Source organism: Poecilia mexicana, unplaced genomic scaffold (genome assembly GCF_051168715.1).
Source record: "Poecilia mexicana isolate PSO_F unplaced genomic scaffold, ASM5116871v1 scaffold_22, whole genome shotgun sequence".
Lineage (NCBI taxonomy): Eukaryota > Metazoa > Chordata > Actinopteri > Cyprinodontiformes > Poeciliidae > Poecilia > Poecilia mexicana.
Window position 1 is genome coordinate 4870071 of NW_028263391.1, and position 21379 is coordinate 4891449.

Consider the following 21379-nt stretch of genomic DNA (forward strand, 5'->3'; position numbering starts at 1 on the left):
AAAAATATATTAGCTTATCATTTTATATATAATTATAAGGATTCCTTATCTGTTTCAGAGTTTTGGAAATAAACTGGGTAAAAATGTGACTTTCTGAGCTATAAATTGAAGAGCTCGTGCGGATGTTTATGTATTTCTTCGGCAAGTTTCAACGTTTTTGTTCTGACCAAAACAAATACCAGAAGAAAGTGACGTAGTTCCGCTTCCTCGTCCTGCTGCACCTATTGAGTTCGTTGCTGCCATCTGCAGAACAGATACTGTCACTACAATGTATCGTGATAAGCGAGCAGAAAGAAAGGACGTTTTAGGTCGGGTCGGTGCACAATGGACTTCCTAAATGCAACATGTAATATTTATAATAAATACACAATTTTCGATTTTTGAGCCCAGATCAAATGGGGAAATATTGTACTTAACCCTATTAAACATAGTAAACAAAACGCTGCTTCTGAGAAAATAATGTTTTTATATACACTGCTCAAAAAAATAAAGGGAACACTCAAATAACACATCCTAGATCTGAATGAATGAAATATTCTCATTGAATACTTTGTTCTGTACAAAGTTGAATGTGCTGACAACAAAATCACACAAAAATCATGAATGGAAATCAAATTTATTAACCAATGGAGGCCTGGATTTGGAGCCACACACAAAATTAAAGTGAAATGTTCCCTTTGTTTTTTTAGCAGTATATTTTTTAATTTTTTTATTTAGACTAAATCATAATGCATAATCAAGCGAAATTCCAATATAAGTACATGCAGCTGCATATTCTCTTACAGTTTTTACCTTGTTCTGCCACTAGGTGAGACATCAATTTGCTATGAAACAGCTAAACATGCTGCACATCTCATGAAGAGTCACACAGAAGTGAATATATTCTATATTACATATTTTACAACATATACATATATTTTATGTTTTCACAATGAAAAACTCTTTAACTGGCATGTTGCTGAAATGTGCTGTTTAAATAAACTTGACTGATTTTATAGGTCATCAAATATTAAACTTCTTCAGTTTCTTGGGTTTTTATGCCTTTTTTCATATGCTTCTCTTCATGTGTTCAACACTTATTTTCTGTGTTCTTCAAGTTGATTTATTTTTTATTTTTTTACATTTTGCAATGCACATAAGCTTTTACTAAGTGCTTTGTTGAAATGTCTTTGGTTTATTTGCAAGTAGACTTCATACCTTTACAAGTTTGGCATATCTGGATTTGGGGTGTTTTCTTCCATTCTTCTCCCCAAATTCTTTAAAAGCTCAAACAGCAGTGTAGTGACCATTTGTCCCCAAACTTAAATTCAAAAATCAAAAAAATCAAAAACTCGAAAGTGATCAAAACAAAAGTAAATCCAACTTAAATAGTCACCTGATGCATCGTGGATTCTGGTTTACGCAGCAAAAAAGGGAATCAAAGTCAAAATATGGTTCTTTGGGTTTATTTGTAGTTCAGGCAAAAGGGTTACAGGCTTCTGCTCCTATTCCTGTACCTGTTCTCTGACTAACAAAAGAAACCGATGTGACTGATTGGCTGGTAAAAAACCTTATGACCACCCACGTGCATAATAAGCTACCTAAGACCCACCTATTTATACCGTGAAATACCCACATCCCAACCTGAAATTAATTAACTAATTATGTGAATTCCTAATCAAAGAAATTATAAACAACAAAACAAAAATTCTAATGATAAATCAACTGGAAAAAACAAACAAATAATAAGAATAAACTAAACAATTTAAATTCTAAGATTTAACCAAAAAATGGGAAAATAGCTCCTACAAGCAGGCAGCCGATTTTAGGTCCTTTCAACGTCCTGGAGCAGATCATCAGGTAAGCTTCCTCCAACCGGCCGGTCCCTATCAAAGTTCACTTATTTTTCTGATCAGGCATGAATAAATCCATACATTTTTGTTTTGGATTTTCCGTTTGTTTACTCACAGCTGGACATTTCAGCCAACTGAAATGCATAAAGTAATGTGGAAAGAAATAAAAAAGTAGGTCTCAAGAGAACCTGGAAACTATATTTTGAGATGCCAACAAACAAAATTGGAACTGTAAACTTGCAATCCATGGTGGTGCTTTTAAATATGAGAGATATGGCTTCTTTTTTTTTCTTGCATGGTCTGGTCTGTCACTGCTCCTACATTTTCTATCAGCAGTAATTTTTCTTGGAAGCAGCTCAAAACTGTGTAATCCACACCTGACTAGACTTTATTTTCAAATATTTCCTGACATGCTGGAACAGTTTATACATTGTGGGGGCATCCAGCTCTGCCCGGCGGCGCTTTACATAGATGTGCAACATAATTACAGTTTGTGTTGCTTTGACCCTTTTTTGTGTGTGCATGCCTCGACACCGTGCCCTGTATGTGTGTGTGTGTTCTAGGCCCCCCTTTTGGACAAGTATGCGTAAAAGCTCTGCCAACTTTTGCCACGGTGCAGAAACCACACAAATAAGTCTGGAATAACATTAAAATATAAACTGTATTTGTTTGCTTTTGTTTTCTGCTAATTGAACTACTAATAAGCCTGGTTAGAAACGTAATTGGAGTTAAAATAAATAAAAAAAACCGCCACAAAAAGTTGTGTGCATTCTTTTGAGCGCGCGCGTGCTCGCACGTGCACGACCTCACGAGGCCGGCCGCCTATATAAACTGGCAGCCAGTGGTAAAGGAGCCTCAGGGAGTCAGACGGTAACGATGACGAGCAAGCAGAGGGATGCTCTCCGACCGAGCGGTGCCGTTTGCGCGCTTTTACGCACGGCGGTAGCGGCGGCGCGTGCTTCGCCAAAGCAGGCACGCGGCGCACCAGATATCATCTTCATCAACATCATCATCTTCATCATCATTATCATCTCAGTGATGTTGTCTGCCGCCATCCAGCCAGCATCAGCTCACCCTCAGTGCCTGGACTTCGAGCCCCCTTTCAAGCCGCAGTGGCACCTGGAGTTCTGCTCCCAGTACGAGCAGTTCGGCTGCTGCGACCAGAGGACGGACAACGTGATCGCGGAGAGATATTGGGACGTAATCGAGCAGCTGGAGACGGCGGGCTACGACTTGTGTGAGGACATGCTGAAGGAAATCATGTGCCAGGTGAGCCTGCTGTACACCACCTCCACAGCTGGAGCGATTTCACTTTCAAACGACGCTGTGATGGATTCGGATTTAATATTCTGGCGGAATTTCACATCATGACCTCGATGGTGAAGGTGAAAAATTAATTGTTGACGCCGTGCATAATGCATAATGCATAATGCATAAGCTGGTGAGTCAAGAGGATGAACCGCAAAAATATGTGAAAATGCAACATAAGCGTGAAATTTTGACACAAGGTTGCGCATTCATCATCACTGTATTGAAGTCATGTTTGGCTTTTAAAGATGCATTGAAGATGTTTTTTTTTTTTTGTATAACGTACAAAAAAACAGCGATTGTTAAAAACAAGTTTGAAATTTCAAGTTCAAAACAGAATTAAAATGAAGCATACAAGCATATACTGATCCTTTGATGTTTGCACTGCAAAAACACAAAATCTTACCAAGTATTTTTGGTTTAGTTTCTAGTGCAAATATCTTAGTACATTTTAAATAAGAAAAACTAACTTACAAGTAACTTTTCAGCAATAGATATGAGCTTGTTTTAAGTCAATAATTCCTTAAAATTGATGAAAAAATTCTAGTTCCATTCGTAGATTATTTCGCTTATCAACACGACATTTTTCCCATGTCATAAGTGAAATAATTTTCCAATGAAAGAAGAACTTTATCATCAACATTAAGCAGTTATTGACTTAAAACAAGCTCATATATCTTGCTGAAAATTTACTTGAGATATTAACCTCTGAGGATTTGCAGTGTGGATTAGCTAGTTGCACGTAAACCACTGGTTTTTGTAGATTTTAAGTTCCTGGCTGTATTTTCAACCATTCTTCTTGACAGAACTGATAGAGCTCCTTTAAACTGGCTGGCTTCCTACCACAGAATAGGCTTTAAATTGTAGTCCATAAATTTTGAGCAGCGTTTATGTTGAGGAGGGTGTTCCAGATTTTTTATGTTGCCTCCTTCATCCTTTCCGAAGGAAAAAAAAAGCAGCATGTGTTTGGGATTATCGTCTGTTTGGAAAAAACCTCCAACTGGCTCAAAGTCCCACCCTTCACAGTCAGATTACGGGAAATTTGTTGTGATGTTTGAAGAACAAATCCAGCATTAACTGGACCGCCGTCCACAGTGAAGCGAGTTTAACCGAGAAAGTCCTGACCACCAAAGAAGTGCCCGCTCTGTAATTGTCACCTTCAGGCGCAACTGAAACCCACAGCCTGGCTGTGTGGATGAGCCAAAAGCCGCAGCAGGAAAGCTTTGTAGTCAGATTAACGGAGATTAAGCTACTGTATCACAATGATCAGGAGTATGTTTGAATCAGTCAGCATGTCAGACATGGTGGGGGAGCATCATGCTGAGGGTGCTCTGGTGCTGGTGAAGAACTGGCCCAAGGCAACGGGAGGTAAGTGGCTGCTTAGGCCCTCCACACCACCAGGGGGCCTACAAGAGTATAAAAGCTAGCATAATAAAAAAAAAAAAACATACATTTTGGATAACATTGAATAACAAAACTTAAATGCTATGGAAAAGGGATTTCTATATTTTTTTTAGATTTTTTTAGCTAGTTTTTATTTACTTTTTAATGTAAATTTAGTGTTTATGAGCTGATGTTATTTTAAAATAGTTAACATAATGTGTCACACTTAAAAACCACTCTACATTTCAAAATCCAAATATTTTATTTATTTTATTTTTAGTTTGCTTCTCCTGTATGGTTAAAATCAATAGCTATAATAACAGTGATACGATGTAAGCTAGTTACAAATGACGCTAATGACAGGAGGTGTGTTATGACCTCAGTGTCATATCAACCTGGTCTCAGCAGGGTGTCAAGAAAGTCACTAAATTTATCTATAAAGCACTTTTCAGTGATAATTGCATCACAAATGGCTTCACAAAGTCTAAAATACAAGAGAGTAATCAACACACAATGAAACTGGTTTTGGTGTCAATGAGCAGCGCTCGATTTTTCTGAATTAGAAATGACGTCACACCTGAGCTAGGAGCAGGAGTTTCTTAAAGAGACAGATTCAATTTCAAGGCAAAGTCAAATTTCTTTTAAGTCATTGATATATAAAGCATTTTTAGGACTAAAGCTAACAGTTACTTGATTATATTATAAAACTGCACTATGTGCCTGGAAAATACATGATACAGCCCCTTTAAAAACTCTAAATTAACACATTATCCACATCGATAATTAGTTTAGTTAGAACTGTAACTAACTCATTAGAGACATTTATGTTTTACTTATTTGACCTCAACCCCGAATTAAAGCTCAAATGTTTTCTTTTATCATTTTCAGTGCATCGTGTTGTGTGATTCATTCGACATATTTTATTGTTGTTGTCATCTTGTAATTTCCTAAAACATCTTCCGGTGAATCACCCAGGAGTGTTCTCCTTACGCTGCCCACCTGTACGACGCGGAAGACCCCTACACTCCGGTCAGAGACCTGCCGGGACTCTGCTTCGGCTACTGCTCCGAGTTCCATAGAAAGTGCCGCCACGTGCTCCGATATCTGACCGACAACCAGCTGCTGCTGGACACGTCCGGACGGGACATGACCACCTTCTGCAGCCTCGTCGATCTCTCCGACCAAGACTACTGCTACCCCAGGGTCCTGAAGAGCACCGACCTCAACAGCAACCTGGGGCAAGTGGTTGAGGACCCCAAAGGGTGTCTCCAGGTGTGCCTGACCGAGGTGGCCAACAGCCTGAGGAATCCCGTGCTGATGCTGCACAGCGGCGACGACACGCACAGGATGTTCATCGCCGAACAGCTGGGCTTTGTTTGGGTGTATCTACGCGACGGCAGCCGGCTGGAGCGGCCCTTCCTGGACATGAGCGGGGAGGTACTGACCACTCCCTGGCTGGGGGATGAAAGGGGCTTCCTGGGCATGGCCTTCCACCCCAAGTACCGGCTCAACGGCCGCTTCTTCATCTACTACTCCATCCAGTTCGACGGCAAAGTGAACAAAATCCGAATCAGCGAGATGAAAGTGTCCGACGGCGACATGAACGTCGCCGATCCTTACTCGGAGAGGTAAGGCGATAAAGTTTGGCTTCTGATGCGATTCCGATATATAGTTAAACAATTCATCAATTAATCACATGATCAGTTAAAAGGAGAGCGATGGTTTCCATTCTGATGATTAGTAATATTTTGAAAGGCAACTTTGTTTACAGAGACGTTATAATACATTTGGTTTAGGTTGTAAGTAGGCCTGTTACGATAAGAAACTGAGCTGGACGATAAATTGTCCCAATAATTATTACAATATTATTGTAATAATTATTACAATAATATTGCTGTTGATAATATTGTTGTTTCAAGACCATTTTTAATTTCTATATTGATAACTTCATGATAATGCAAGTTTCAAAGTAAAGAAGTAAACTTTAATTTTGTACAGAGCACTTCACTGGAACTGGAAGATATTTTAAGAATTAATAAGAAAAAAAACCACTTACAACCTAAACAGTGGCGCAACTACACATTATTCAGGTGGATGCGAAAACATAAATCCCCCCCCCCACCCCTTCGGGGAAGGAACGTCAGGGTGAAGGAGCGACACTCACACCCCCCCCAGGCGATAAGTGAAGTGTAAAAATCGCTACATTTACCTCGTTATGTGCGAAAGGTGAAAGAGCGTAAGACGCGCTGAAGTGTATGGGAAAACATAATCGGTGCGTCGCCCCCTCCAGACGGGGTTTTGGCGCCCCCTCTGGTGCTGCGCCCCTATGTGTTGCATACGCTGAATACCCACTTTTTGCGTCTCTGAACCTAAACCAAATGCCCTTCAAAAAATATTGATCATCAAAATGGAAATTATCAAGCTCCTTTTAATTTATCATTTGATTGATTGACTGATTAATTGGGTATTGTGACAGTCTTAGTTTAAGTGGTTTTTATTCACATTTTATTTATAGTTCTTTGGTTGGTGTGTTTTTTTTTGCCTCTTTACAAAATTAAAGTTTATTGGTATTTCATAGAGACAGCTTGCGTTATCATGCTGTTATCAATATAATACTTTGAAATGGTTTCAAAGTAACAATGTTATCGTTTATCACAATAATTATTGGGCCAACTTAACCTCCAGCAAAATGTGTTATTGTGTATAATTGCATACAATATAACCATATGTTGTAAAAGCTCCAAAAGCTTGCACAGACGTGTTTTATGATTGATTGTTGAAAACCCATGGGCTGCACAGTGGCGCAGTTGGTAGAGCTGTTGCCTTGCAGCAAGAAGGTTCTGGGTTCAATTCCCAGCCCCGGTCTTTCTGCATGGAGCTTGCATGTTCTCCCTGTGCATGTGTGGGTTTTCTCCAGAGAGAGGCACCAGCAATCCTCCTGACCCCACTAAGGGACAAGAGTGTAAAGAAATTGGATGGATGTTGACATCCCATTGAGGCAGGGGCAGGATCCCCCAAAACTCTAACGAAGGCCAAAAAAATCTTAGATGTCATTAACTAATATTTAAACATCAGAATCATTTTATTTATTTATTTATTTTTTGCAGTTATTTGGGTGATGCAACTTTCTAACGCCTCAGGCATCTGTCCGCAAATAGGGCATTAGAGTTAAGTTACGCCCCGGACATGAAAGAAGCAGGAGTAAATCTTGGATGAAAGCTTGCCTGCGGGTCATATTTCATGAAGAAATATTGCACACCAGCCAAGGTTACTACCTTGGCTGGTGTGCAGGGTTAATTTGCTGCAGAGCATTCTGTGTTTTCCAGCTGACAGCTCAAATCACACATAGCTACTTGGATTTAAAGTGTTTATGCTGCGTTTTAGTAGGAGTGTCCCCTCACCGATCCATGTCACATCACTTCTGCAGAGCATTTTCTGAAAACTTTTAAAGTCTTTTCAATATGAAAGTAAGACTGATTATAATCAGAAACGCTTCAATAACTACTTTCTCTCTCTTTTCAGCTATGGTTTTAAAGGTGTTTTGATGTGTTAGCATGAGTTCCAACATTCACTCCTGACAGACGTTTACAGCACTTTGTAAAAAAATTTATTCTCCCTTGAACTTTTTTTTATTTTGCATTTTGCCACATAACAGACCAACAAAAGTGCATAATAACGTGCCGCAAAATTGCAAAGATGACGAAAAATGACACTCATATATTGAAAAGTATTTTATAATCCGACAGGATTTAGAGGACGCCACAATCAGAGCTGTCGTCTGAGCAAACACCTGGTGGAACTGAGCATCTGCTGAGCTCATTATGTGAGCTACTTCTCAGAGCAACGGTGGTAAAAAAAAAAAAAAACAGAAAGAAAGAAAGTTTAAAAAAATGTTGTTAAAAAGGTTAATAAAGGAGCCATGTTGTGATGACTTCCTGAAGGCAGAGTTTCAGAAAGAGCAGGAGTTTTTAAAGAGACAGTGGCCCAATTTCAAAGCCTTAAATTACAAAGTCAAATTTCTTTTAAGTTACATTTAATATACACGACATTTTTAGAACAACTGAAGGCAACAGTTACATGAGTGTACTATAAAATGGCGCCTGGAGAATAGACATTAATGCTCGTTTAAGAAGAACACAATTTGTAATCTAACAGTGGTTTTCTGCTCACTAACAATCATGATCTAGAGGTATAAACATGAACTTCTTTGGCTGCGTAGTGTGTGCAATTATGACGAACTTCATCCTTTTCTCATGTGCAGAGTTATTTTAGAAATCGAGGAGCCAGCTGCAAATCACAACGGGGGTCAGCTGCTGTTTGGTCAAGACGGCTACCTCTACATCTTCACAGGAGACGGTGGGAAAGCCGGGGATCCATTTGGGAAGTACGGCAACGCACAGAACAGGTGAGAGCCTCTGGATCGCTTCACGCTTCACTGTTGTTCAATTAGTACAAGTTCGCAGCAAATGTCATCACAAGGTCACAGCTCCATTTCATATCCAATCATGTGGAAAAAGTCATCCCTCCTTAAAACATATCTTTAGTCCCTCGAAACAGAAAACAGACTGTCTGATTTTGATTTTGAAGGGCTTTTGAGAAGAATGAAAAGGATGCTTGTGATAATGCCTAAAATCTGCCACCTGTCTTAGATTTGCACAGCTGGCTATTATTAATCCTATGAGATCTGTAATTTTTTTTTATAATTCCAGATATGAATCTGGAATTTATATCCAGCAATTTCAGGAACTGACAGTCTGACGAATAAGGAGCTTAGTTTTTATAGAAAGCTTTACAGAGATACAGTATATGGTCTGAAAGAGCAATAAAATGTCGTCTTTTGTTGTGACAAAAAGTGATGAAAACCTTGAGTCAACTTCACTGAGCGTGTCAAATCCCAACAGCATCCATTTCTTTTTCAGATATCAGGTTTCACACATCAAAATCGAGCCCATCTAGGGTGTAAATCAAGGCAAATCCTCACTGATGTTGTTGGAGAACTTTAGAGAACAGAGTCAGAAAGACTGAGGAAGACGCCAGAGAGGTCGTGGCTAACTACCCCAAAATGAGGTGGAAGGACGACCTCATTAGGGGGAGGCAACCAATCGGCTTCCCCAGATGGAAGAGCTGCGACAGACCAAACGTTAGCCACGATTGGTAACAATAAATCCAATACAAACGATGAATATTAGATGTACATTGGGTCAGATAAGCATTGATCATTTTAAATATGTCTAATGGGGCTGTGGAAATAAAACTCACTCCAGATGTTGGCAATCTTTGGGTCCTTTCTGTGAACTATGATCTTCGGTTATTTCCATTTTTCAATTGAATCAGGGTTTCCCCCAGTGTATCATAAGCCTGGCGGCCCGCCATGCTTTACTAGCCCCGCCGCCAGGCTAAGCATTGCTTGTTTATAAAAAAAATTGTTTTTGTTTTTTTTTTAAGCCAGGCTGCAAGCGTCTCTTTTGCTCTGAGCATTTCACTAGCAGAGAAGATTTATTCCTAAATGATAGGTTTATAGTTTATGCATTTAAACCCGACAGCGCGCGGACCAATCACACCGCTGGCGCCTCTGCGCTTTGCCTCTGCGCTTTGCCTCGCGCGCTGCCGCTGCTTTACCTCAGCGGGATCGTGCGCGCCTCTTTTCACTCAAACTGGACACAGGCTGACCTGTATGGCTATTTACATAAACCTACTGTGAGGAATTATGATCCTTTGGAGAACTCTAGGTAAGAGTTTAAAACCCGCCGCGTTAGCTCTGGTTGCGCAGCTCATTGTGAACCGCAGGAATAACTTGTAGCGAATTGAGAAGTGCGTTGTGGAATGGTGAGAATGATTTATCTTTGTGAACGAACAATTATATGCGGCATTTACATCTCAACACGCTGCCCAGGGTGTGGCTCTGTGTCTGTCTTCCCTGTAAAGTTCATGTCCACAGACATTTATATTATATTATATTATACATTCCAGTATAGACAGGATCAATTTTTGGATTTTTGCCTTAGCATAAGAACCTTGAGTAAAGCAATGACAAAATATATATTTTAATCCTATGCAACAATAAAAGTAAACTAGTTTTAAGCATATATATGCTGATTTTAAGAAATTCAACGTCAAGTAATATTTTCTTTACTTGAGATTATTTTTCTTAAAATAAGATAATATATCTTACTCGTTTAAGTAAAATTGGCTTGTTTTAAGTAAAAATACACTAATTTTAAGATATTTGTAGGTTTATCTTGGTTAGATATTTTTTCTTGTTTTGGAAAATCTTGACAAGATAAATTTTCTTGTTCTGTTGGCAGATAATTTTTCTTATTTTAAGAAAATTATACCCTATTTTTGTACTTTTTTTTCTTGTTTTTGAAAGGGGACTTTTTGCAGTCTGTGGTCCCGGTTGGCCGGAGCGTTTGTGGATAATGAGCAGCGCTAACCTGATCATGCAGGTTCCGCCCGGTGAGGAGCTTTAACGCTCTCCTCGGAGTCACGCATCACACTGGTTCATATTATTTTATTCTTATTTTCAGTATTATTTATCCGGTTACACGATGCATCAAACCATATTAAATGCGTTGTCTACTTAGATTTAATACTCGCGGCCGCACGGAGATCTGAGAAACTCGTCCCATAAACTCGACCAACCAGAATATTTTCTGTGACGCTTATTAAAAACTCAACAAACACGAAATGAAAGAGCTACTCGAGCCATATTAGCAGCATTGAATTAAATCTCCCGTTTGTTGCGCATCTCTGGTAGTGCAGCAGATTTAACTCATCATGCAGGGCCGGTCCAAGGCTGTATGAGGCCTTGAGCAGAATTTGACTTAGGGGCCCCTTTTGTTGCTAACAATATCAGCACCTCTAACAGCTTCTTTGTTAGATTTAGTGAAATATGGGAGAAGGGAGTAGTTTAATTGGCCAGCCTAAAAAGCAATAAGTTATAATCGCAGTTTACTAAATTGGATTTGTAAATTCAAAGATTAAACTTACAGCATCAGATTGTTGCTATGGTAACAAAACAATCTAACTATGAATATTGTTCTTTGAAGTTTTACAAAGTAAACTTGCCAGCTCCTTAAAATCTTGTATTTAAATGTTAAACAATTTAAAATCATTTAATTTATGTATGCCTAAAAATTTGAATAAATTTAACAGCATTGATAATCTCAATAAACATGTATGTATCTGTGGTCTGTTTTAAAATATTAGCGTTTATGGGGCCCTTGAAGCCCTTGGGGGCCTGATGGAGCCGCTGACTTAATTTGGATTAAACAGAAGTGCAAATTTGTTGTTTTTAGACTAGTTGTGGGTTTAAATAGCATTTCACTGGAGATCTTTTCCCGTAACATATAATTACACAGTAATACTTTTATATTTCCTGTCAACTTAACATCTTTTAATACAAAAACACGGTGGACCACCGTTGGACCGCCTCGACGCCCCGACCACCTGGCTTAGCAAGTTTTCTGGGGGAAACCCTGAATTGGATGCGAGTTCGGTGTCAGACTAAGCTGCTCTGGCAGCCGGAGTTTCTCTGAAACCAATCAATAGATTTTCTGATGTTTGAAGCATTGTTGGTCCGCACAGACATACACACTCTATATATCTTCAGCTTCTTATCTGGAATGTTCTTATACATTCCTCCGTTCGTCTGTCATTGATTTATGGTAAGTTTTCCAGAATCATAAGCGCTGTACCTGTCTGAACTGTAAATATGAATAAATTTGACATTAAACATAATGAAAGTTGAAAGTGTTACATCATTTTCAGCCTCCTTTCTTAGCCTTTGCATTTGGCAGCAGGCTAAATTGACAAAGGTAATGCAGTATTTTAACTCCACAATAGAGAAAGTCATGTAGTTTTAGTAAGTAGGTGCAGGGAAAAAATATTGGTATTGATATCGGATATCGACCAAATGAGTTTTAGTACATTGGCATATCGGATATCGACTAAAAATTCAATATTGTGCGTCACTCCTTTTTTTAATCTGGTTACTCAGGAGTGCTCTGTTGGGCAAAGTGCTGCGCATCGATGTGGATGGAAGCGACCCGGTGGGGAAACCGTACCGGATCCCACCTGACAATCCGTTCTCCAGAGACCCGGACGCTCGGCCAGAGGTGTTCGCATACGGCGTACGGAACATGTGGCGATGCTCGGTGGACCGCGGTGACCCGGTGAGCGGCTACGGCCGGGGCCGGATTTTCTGCGGAGACGTCGGTCAAAACCGCTACGAGGAAGTCGACATCATCGTCAAAGGGGGGAACTATGGGTGGAGGGCGAAGGAGGGCTTCGAGTGCTACGACATCAAGCTGTGCCAGAACGCCTCTCTGAGTAAGTAACTCCTTCCTGTTCCCGTTAAAAGTGGAAACTAGGAGACATTTTCCGACACTTTCACCACCTGCCGTTTCTGGCGGAAGAGTTTTTCCATCCGCTAGATTTTTAGTAAAGTCTGATTTGCGTTTCTCTGCCACAACAGATGACATCCTGCCCATATTTGCATATAGCCATCATGTCGGGAAGTCTGTGACAGGGGGGTATGTGTACAGAGGATGTGAATCACCAAATCTGAACGGCCTGTACATTTTTGGAGACTTCATGACTGGGTAAGATTGTGTTAATCTGAGCCAAATCCAGACTAAAAATAAAGGCTTCCTGCTCCTTAAGAGAAGGAATATAGACTCAGAATACACTTCCCAGTAAAATCTGTGACTTTTATTTTTCCTTTCATTCGTTTAGTCGGCTCATGGCATTGGAGGAAAACAAAGCAGCAGGGACATGGATAGAGAAGAGCATATGCATGGGTAGTACAACAACTTGCTCCTTCCCTGGACTCATCAATCATCACCACAAATTCATCATCTCCTTCGCTGAAGATGAAGCAGGTTGGCTTTGCTCGGTTCCTCATTACGAGGTCCAACACTTCTTCCTCCATTTGACCATCTGTTTGTGATTTCCTGTCAGGGGAGCTGTATTTTCTGGCCACTTCATACCCCAGTGCCATGTCCCCGACCGGAACAGTGTTTAAATTCATGGACCCGTCCAGGTACGGCTTCATTTAGATTATTATTCATTACACATTACATTACAGAATACATCGGCGGCGTATTAAGGACATTGTAGATAGAAAAAAAAAACAGACAAGAAAATTTCTGCCTAGTTTAATCTTGGAAATTTTCGAGAAAAAAATTCAGAAAGTTTTGAATTTGAAAAATTGAAAGTTTGCCAACAACAAAACAAAAACAAAAATAAAAAAAAATGGTTTGAATTTTTAAATAATTTCTTTTTCCTTTTGAAACAAATGTAATTTTTTGTATGTGCAAATTTCCAATTTGTCTGTTAAAAGTTGAATTCAATATTAAATATTTAAAGTGGTATTGATACTTATCAAGACACGCTACATAAGTTACTCAAACAATGTTTATTTTACCGTATCAACGATACTCAGTGCTGCTGGAGGATGTTTTGCCAGATTCGTGACTTCGTAGCAAAAGAGAGACAGTGTAATGAAATACTTCAGATATGACACCAAGCTCATTAGCTGGAGTCTGACTTTCTAGCTTTGTAAGAACCATTCATAAAGATCAAATCAAGTAGAGGTTACACAACTCAAAGTTCAGAGAAGTTGTCCATCATCCTTGGAAACGGATCACATGGCTCCTTTGCTGCTCCCCTTCTGGCTTTTGTGAACCAGAGTTCTTTGAGGCTTCGATTTCAATCTGGAGAAACAATCAGTCAGGTTCCAACACACCAAGCTGACAGATGCGCTTCGCAGGACGGAGTCTTGTCAAGGACTTTTTTTGTTCCTTTTAATGTCTGCTGTAAATATCCGATTGGATTTGGATCTGGACAGTTTGCTGGCCCCGTTGTTGAGTCGATATGAGTTTGGATGCTTTATTGACCGCTGCATTATGCAGTGCAGACATAAAGACAAAACACATAAAGAGAAAACCGTTACCTCATCACTTCTAGTTATTTCGTAGCTCAGTTGCAGAAATAATAAATTTCTTCCATGGGTTTCGTTTGCAAACTCAGGAATCTATAGAGATGTTTCTTACAATAATTGTGAGGACAATTTTCTCGTTCCGTCTCTTGTCCTTCCACTCTCATTCCGCTGCTAAAGAATCCATTGGCACCTTGTGTGCTGGTGAAACTTTGTCCCAAGTAGAGAATCTTCTTTTTTTCTCTTGTGGCATTCACAGTCAGAGTTGAGGATGTTCTCTGTCTCGTTGTCTGTCTTCTTCAGATGTTGTGGCACCGATAATTAGCCATTTATTCCTTTCAAGCGTTTGGCATTTTGGCTGAAAGCAAGAACTGTAAAGTGTGCAAATAGCCAAATAAAGCCGGTTTGTTAACCAGCTGCCGGTTTCCCCAACACACTGAAACGGCTCAGGTTCACTCTGTCAACACAAAGTTTGTCATTTTATACCTCCAAAACTGCTACATAAAGCAGAGGGTGGATTATTTATGGCTTATGCTAACATATTACTTATTTTCTCAGAAATTTATGGTTTTTGTTATTTTTTGTTCTCCACTTCTGGTTCCTGGTTTTGACTTGGGGTGTCATCTGTAACACTGAGATATTGCTTTCCGTTTTTTGACCTAGAGATCAATTCTCTAGGTCAAAATGTTGAACAATAGAGTAAAAGCTCAAAAATGCAACTTTGCTCCTCAGTCTTCATGTAAATCCAAGAATGTGATTAAACCTTGTAGGGACTTTGTACAGACATAAAATGTCCAGTTAAGTGAAATAATATTTTATTTATGTGATCCGTTCATCTCTCCAGTAGCATTACTGTGTCACCAGCCTCCATGATTGACTTAAATGTGTGTAAATGAAAACAAACAAACATGCAGGATTCCACACTGTATTGCTGCAAACAAAATGCTCAAACGTTAGTTTGCACGTTTAATTAAGTATTCAACACGAGTATTCTTACTTTATGTGCAAAATTCAAGTCTAGAAATGCAGAAGGCCTCACATCGGCTTATGAAGAGGACAGGCAAGACGGGGTCGTCTTTCCTCTGGAGGCCTCTTTCGCTCTGATGACTGAGTCTTTTCATGTAAATGTCCCAACTTGAAATCAATAAAAAAAAAGTAAAAAAGAAAAAAGAAAAGAAAAGAAAAAAACATCTGGACAGTATTGGACTTGGGGAAAAAAACTGGTAACTTGCAGTTGTGATGCATCAGGAATGTGGAGCTCTATATGCAACGCTTTAAAATACTCCATGAAGTTTATTAAAGGAAAAAAAAAACTATTATCTCTGAGGGTACGAAGAAAATAAAGTGTCGGGAAAAATCATAATCAGTCATCGCGACTAAATATTTTAAATATTCAATATAAATATATATGTATTTGGCTCGCTCCTGCAGTTTCCGGTGTAAACTCTTTACACAGGTTTGAGCGCGGCCACGTTTCCAACATCTGTTCAGTCGGAGTTCTGCACAGGAACTTTTAGGATTTCTCCTCCATTTCTCCCAAACTAACTCTGGGAAAGGTTGAACCACATATTCCCCGAATCAGTCCCAGAGTGACTCTCTGCAAAGCAGCGGCACGCCTCGTCATTTCAAATATGTTGTGCAGAGAAGGAAAACGACACTGTAAATGAAGTGCAACACCTTCCTCCTCATAGGGCTAAACGCATCATCACAAAATAAAAAAAAAGTGTGCAAACTTATACTTCCTACATGGATAATAAAAAAAAACTCAAGAAGAAAATCTGTTATTTACACATTGTGTCAGCCACTGGATAAATCCATATATACATGAGGATGGAAAGAGTGAGGCATATTTTAATGAATAATGCTTGAAACTATTATGGTGTGAGTTGAATGCAAGACAGTTCAGAAGTCACTGGAGAGATTGGTGCAAAAATAAAAAGCTCTTATTTATTTTTGGGTGGATGTTCTGTAAAGACAGTGGTGGTTGTTGCAGGAATGGTGCATGAAAAAAAAAATATTTTTTTTTTTAAACAGTTTTGTGTTTGATCAGACTTGAACAGATCCGTTTTTCTTGAAGTAGAAAACCCGACCAAATCCCACCTTTATCAAGTTTATCTGACTTGTAATTATCTTTCAGTCCTGATCAGTTTTGGATCTTTTTACTTTAGCACGATATTAAACTGGCAGACTTTATTGTCATTCATACTATGTGACAGTTGAACGAAATTGTATTTGTTAAAGCTCAACACAAGACAAAAGACGGTGTGTGCCAACACACATGGCCACTACCAACAATAAGAAGCTCCTGTTAAATCCAGTTCTGCAGTGCAGGCTGCAGTAACCATTTCCAGAGGGCAGACAGTCTAACAATGTGGGGTGAGTGAGATATTTTATAAACTTGGTAGATCTGCTCTGGCAACATATATAATGTAGTTGTTGAACAGATGGGAGCGATTCTTTGAAGCGCCTTGTGTTCGGCGGTAGAGCAGCTACCAAATCAGACTGAGACGTCGCAGGTCAGCGTGCTTAGAGTGGACTTCCTGTATGGAAGTGGTGAAGATGGACATTTTGGCGTTTTCAGACTTCGGAGAAAATGGGGTTGCTGTTGTGGCATTCACATTCTCCTGAAGTCAACAGTGATCTCTTGTTGGGTTGTCGTTGCCACACCAGGCTTTGAGTCGGTTGACTTCCTCTCTGTTTGCGTCATCATCTTATTACCGATGAGGCGCACTGCTGTTATGTTTTATAATGTAATTCAGCTCATAATTGGCGCAGCAGTCAAAGCCAACACTAGCTGTGTTTCCATTAGAGTCAGATTAGAGTCAGATTGCACAATTGCATGTTGAATGGAGAAAACGGCTATTGAGGAGCTTAAAACACAGCCCTGCGGAACCCCAGTGATCACGATGGCTGCGTTAAAGGTGGTTTTTTCCCCAAAAACGTACCGTCTGGGGTTTTGCCTCTGAGAAAGCCTTACAAACAGCTACACAAAGAAACGCTGATGCTAAGTGACCCCAGGTTCTTTAAAAGGTCTTGTGGGATCATCATATTGAAAGTAGAACTAAGGTCAATAAAACTTATTTTCCAGATCAGCCAGAGTCAAGAAACGCAGATGTCTCTGAGATCAGCACAATCACAGGCTTCTCTGATAAAAAAAAAAAAAGAAGATATAAATAAGGTTTGGATACAAGCGTTTAACCTTATTTTTCACTAACTTTATTTTTACCTGCTTGCTGTGTTTGAGATTATTCAGGTTCAAATTATTGTTTCACAGATTTACACAGAGGAACGGGTGGAGGAATTTGCCCTGATCTCAAAACCCCGAGTACACTGCCGACAGTGAGCAATTTAAGCACACACACTACGTAAATAACACATAGTACACATCTATAGATGGAGGGAGAAATTACAGAGGTTGCCTGCTTTTGCTCCAGGGAACATCTGTCGGGTCTCAGAATAGAGTGAGGGTACTAATCCTGCACTTCCTGCCAGTCGAAGAACAAACGAGCATTTTTAAGCTGAGTTGTGTGCGTTTTATGGCTTAATTTAACAACCTGAAAAAAAAAAATCAAATGTAGTTTTTTTTATGTTATAAATAGCAGTTATACTACTAGAAGACAACTTAATGAGTTTAACTTGTGAACTTTTGCAGGAGAGCTCCTCCAGGGAAATGCAAGCAGAAGCCTCTGCCTGTCAAGGTGAAAGGGAAAAAGTTTCCATTCATCCCCAGTGAGCGTAAGTCAGACGCTCATCAACACTGAATGTCATCAGCTTTCTAATGAGATGTGAAACTGTGCTTTCTAAGAATTTCAACCCAAATTGAGGTTATAGAGGGCAAAAAGGTCACGGCTAACAATTTGGCCCTGAGGGACGAGCACTTACGCATCAACCAATTGAACTCTGACGATGCAGCCTCAAGACGAGATTCAAAACCATCGCAATGTTGATCCCTTAATTACAAACAACATGATCCAAGTCTTAAAAATAAACATAATACTGTGGTTTACCGTGTCAAAAATGGCACTGAGCTCCCAGAGCACTAAGATGGCAGAATAAATAACACACAAAAATATACCGCCATGTGATTTAAAAGCAGATTGTTGCATCTGAGGCTTTCCAATCCAAAGATACCTGGAACTGAAGAAAGACAAATTTGTCCAAAACTTTTAAATCAGCTTTAAGTGAACAAACTTTTTTTTTTAAAAGACTCCACAACCAGCTGGGACATGCCCAGTCTGAAGACTCATCCAAACTGGTTCACACACATATTTCAGTAAATTACATCTTTCTGTAATTAGATCATCAGTAACACCTAACTACAAGACACATATATGAAAAGCTGAAGTAAAAGTAACTATGTGTGTGTAAAAGGTCAGCTCTAAGTAGTTCCTGTCTTGCAGCAGATGATGGCCTTTGCATTTTCATTTCATATAAATACAGATTAGTTGGTCCCGAAGGCTAAAACTGACAGCCAGTTTGAGAGGAGCCAAGACCAAAGTGGACTTGTTCTTTCTTAAAACAAATCCAATCTGAAAAACATGACAGCAGTTGATCCAACAGCCATTTGAACCGTTGTCAGCTTTGCTTTTGGTGATCATTTACACTAAATCTGATGATTTTTCACACCGGAAATGAAGCTAGGAAGCAGTCCGCCATCGATAATCTTCCTGTGTGAAACAGAGTAAACATTTAAACAATCCTGATATAAAAGTAATTTAAACTTTAATGTGAACACTTGATTCGATTTTATTCCGATTTTAGGGTCACAATTAGATTCAGAAACCAATGTTTCTATTCAAATGGTCTACAGATTGTTTAAATTGTGTGACTGACAGGAGAAAAAGACAATGTGAACAAATTATTTTAAGTTTCCATAAATTAAATATCAAATTCAATCAGTTTCTATTTGGAAAAAAAAAAGTTAGTGGATAAAATTATATAACTTAAATTGCCAGAATCAGATTAGCTTAGCTTTTTTTTTTAATTTAAAAAAAAATAATCTTAATTTAAAAAAAATATTAAAGAGTTATTCAAAATAAACCTTTACAAAAAATTAGACACATAAATCAATTTTTGAGCAGTATCATCATAATGTACTTGTCTTTAGAAAACCGTACTCTCTCTGTTTCATTCCCTTTTACACCAAAGATGCACGGCCACATTTAGTATATTATAAAACTATTAAAAGCGGTCTCCCGTTTTTGCATCAAACACATTTAAAAAGGGAAATGCCAAACATTTCAAACTCCCCAACCCGATTTCGGTTGCCAAATGCTCCATTTTTATAAGGTACAAAATATTTGGCTGCAGAGCTGTTAAAAAACAAGTACTTACTGCTAGCATGCGTGTCGTTCCAGAGACTGTGCTGAAGACAAATGAGAAACCGACCAGACCACCACTAAGAAAATACAAACCGGCCACCAAACCGCCGGCGATGAGCGGTCGGCACGGATCCACCACCACTGCAGCTAGCACCACAACGAAAGCCGCTGCCGCCAAGCCGGACAGGAAAACACCCACCAAGCCGGTCGGCAAAAATAAGAACAAATCGTGGCAGAAAGAGAAAAAGCTAAAGGAGAAAGAGATAAACAAGAACAGGAAGACGAAACCACCAACGAAGAAGACGGCTGCGAAGACGGCCGGCAAAGCCAAGGCGAAACCGAAGGCAACCCAGACCGCCACAGATGGTTTAAATGGTAAGAAGAGCCAAAGGGAAAACAAGATCACCTCAAAGAGGAGTAATCCACGGATGACAACAGGACCGAACGTAAAAACATCTCAGAGGGAGCGTCTTGTCTTCAACAACGCAACCAAGACAAATGTCAAAAGCAGAGTACGAAAGGTGCATTGGGTGAGAAGCAAGCACACAAAAAATGCTGGAACACTGTAAAAACAATAAAAAGTTAGCATATCGCTGCTTTGTATATTTAAGCTTTTTTGTTGTAAAGAATATGCTTATTTGCTTCTCTGCCATTGGTCAAAAAGACATAATTAGCAGATTTCAGCTTCTAAACGGCCACAACCTTCCACCTTTTCCTCAGACTGCAGAGAGTTTATGCTAAGCTAATGATTTAGGTGTTCAGTAAGTTATGCTCAAATGTGTACGAGATGCAGGTGATGTCTGTTTACTAATTGAATAACTTTTGAATGCAGCTAGCTGGATTGGATTTTATCTAAGTGTTGGTCTGTCACAGAGCAGAGGAACCTGCAGCTCCAGAACCACCAGGTAAATGATTAATCGAATTAGCCCTGATGAATCGATTACCTAAATAATCATCAACTAAGCTAGTAATCGATTAATCGTTACCGGTAGTTTACAGGCTCAGCAAAGAACAACACAGCCAGAGCAGTAATTAAGCCAAAACTGTACAAACAAAATATACATTTTACATTTCAGATTTTCAAAAATATCTTAAAAGCTAAGTACCTTTTACTATTCAGTTATCGGTTAATCCAAAAATTATTACCGGTTCACATGTTGATGTAAGAAGAATGTTTTTTAGCTGCATTTGTATCCTTTGCCACACATTATTAAGCATATGCTAAATAAAATCCTACGTCATTACATTTTAGGCAATAAAATGTTTCTTTTTATGTAAAAGAAGGAAGAAATCGAATTGTTTATTTGCATTTTTTAAAGTGTATTTCTAATATAAAAACGGCTTAGGTTCTTAAATGAAAAATGTTCAGAATGCTCCATTAATTGACAGATCAATCAATTGAATAATTGATTATTAAAATAATCCATAGTTGAAGCCCCACTTCATTGTTTTCATGGAATAGTTGTGTTACATTTCAACAACAAAACGACACCAAAAAGAAGCAGTAACATATATATCTTTTTCTTCTTTCCGGAAATATGAACATCCAACAGAAGAAAATATATAAACGTCATCTTTTTGCTAAAGTTCTACAC

General features: G+C 39.1%; 1 protein-coding gene across 1 annotated transcript; it reads left to right on the forward strand.

Moving 5' to 3' along the window:
- Positions 1-2082: 2082 nt before the first annotated feature.
- Positions 2083-21022, forward strand: hhipl2 (HHIP-like 2). Its single transcript, XM_014989219.2, has 9 exons — positions 2083-3101; positions 5499-6151; positions 8785-8928; positions 12523-12854; positions 13000-13126; positions 13260-13405; positions 13485-13566; positions 18116-18198; positions 19821-21022. Exons 1-9 carry the CDS (start codon positions 2709-2711, stop codon positions 20351-20353), a joined length of 2493 nt encoding a protein of 830 aa, XP_014844705.2. The 5' UTR covers positions 2083-2708; the 3' UTR covers positions 20354-21022.
- The last annotated feature ends 357 nt before the right edge of the window (positions 21023-21379 follow it).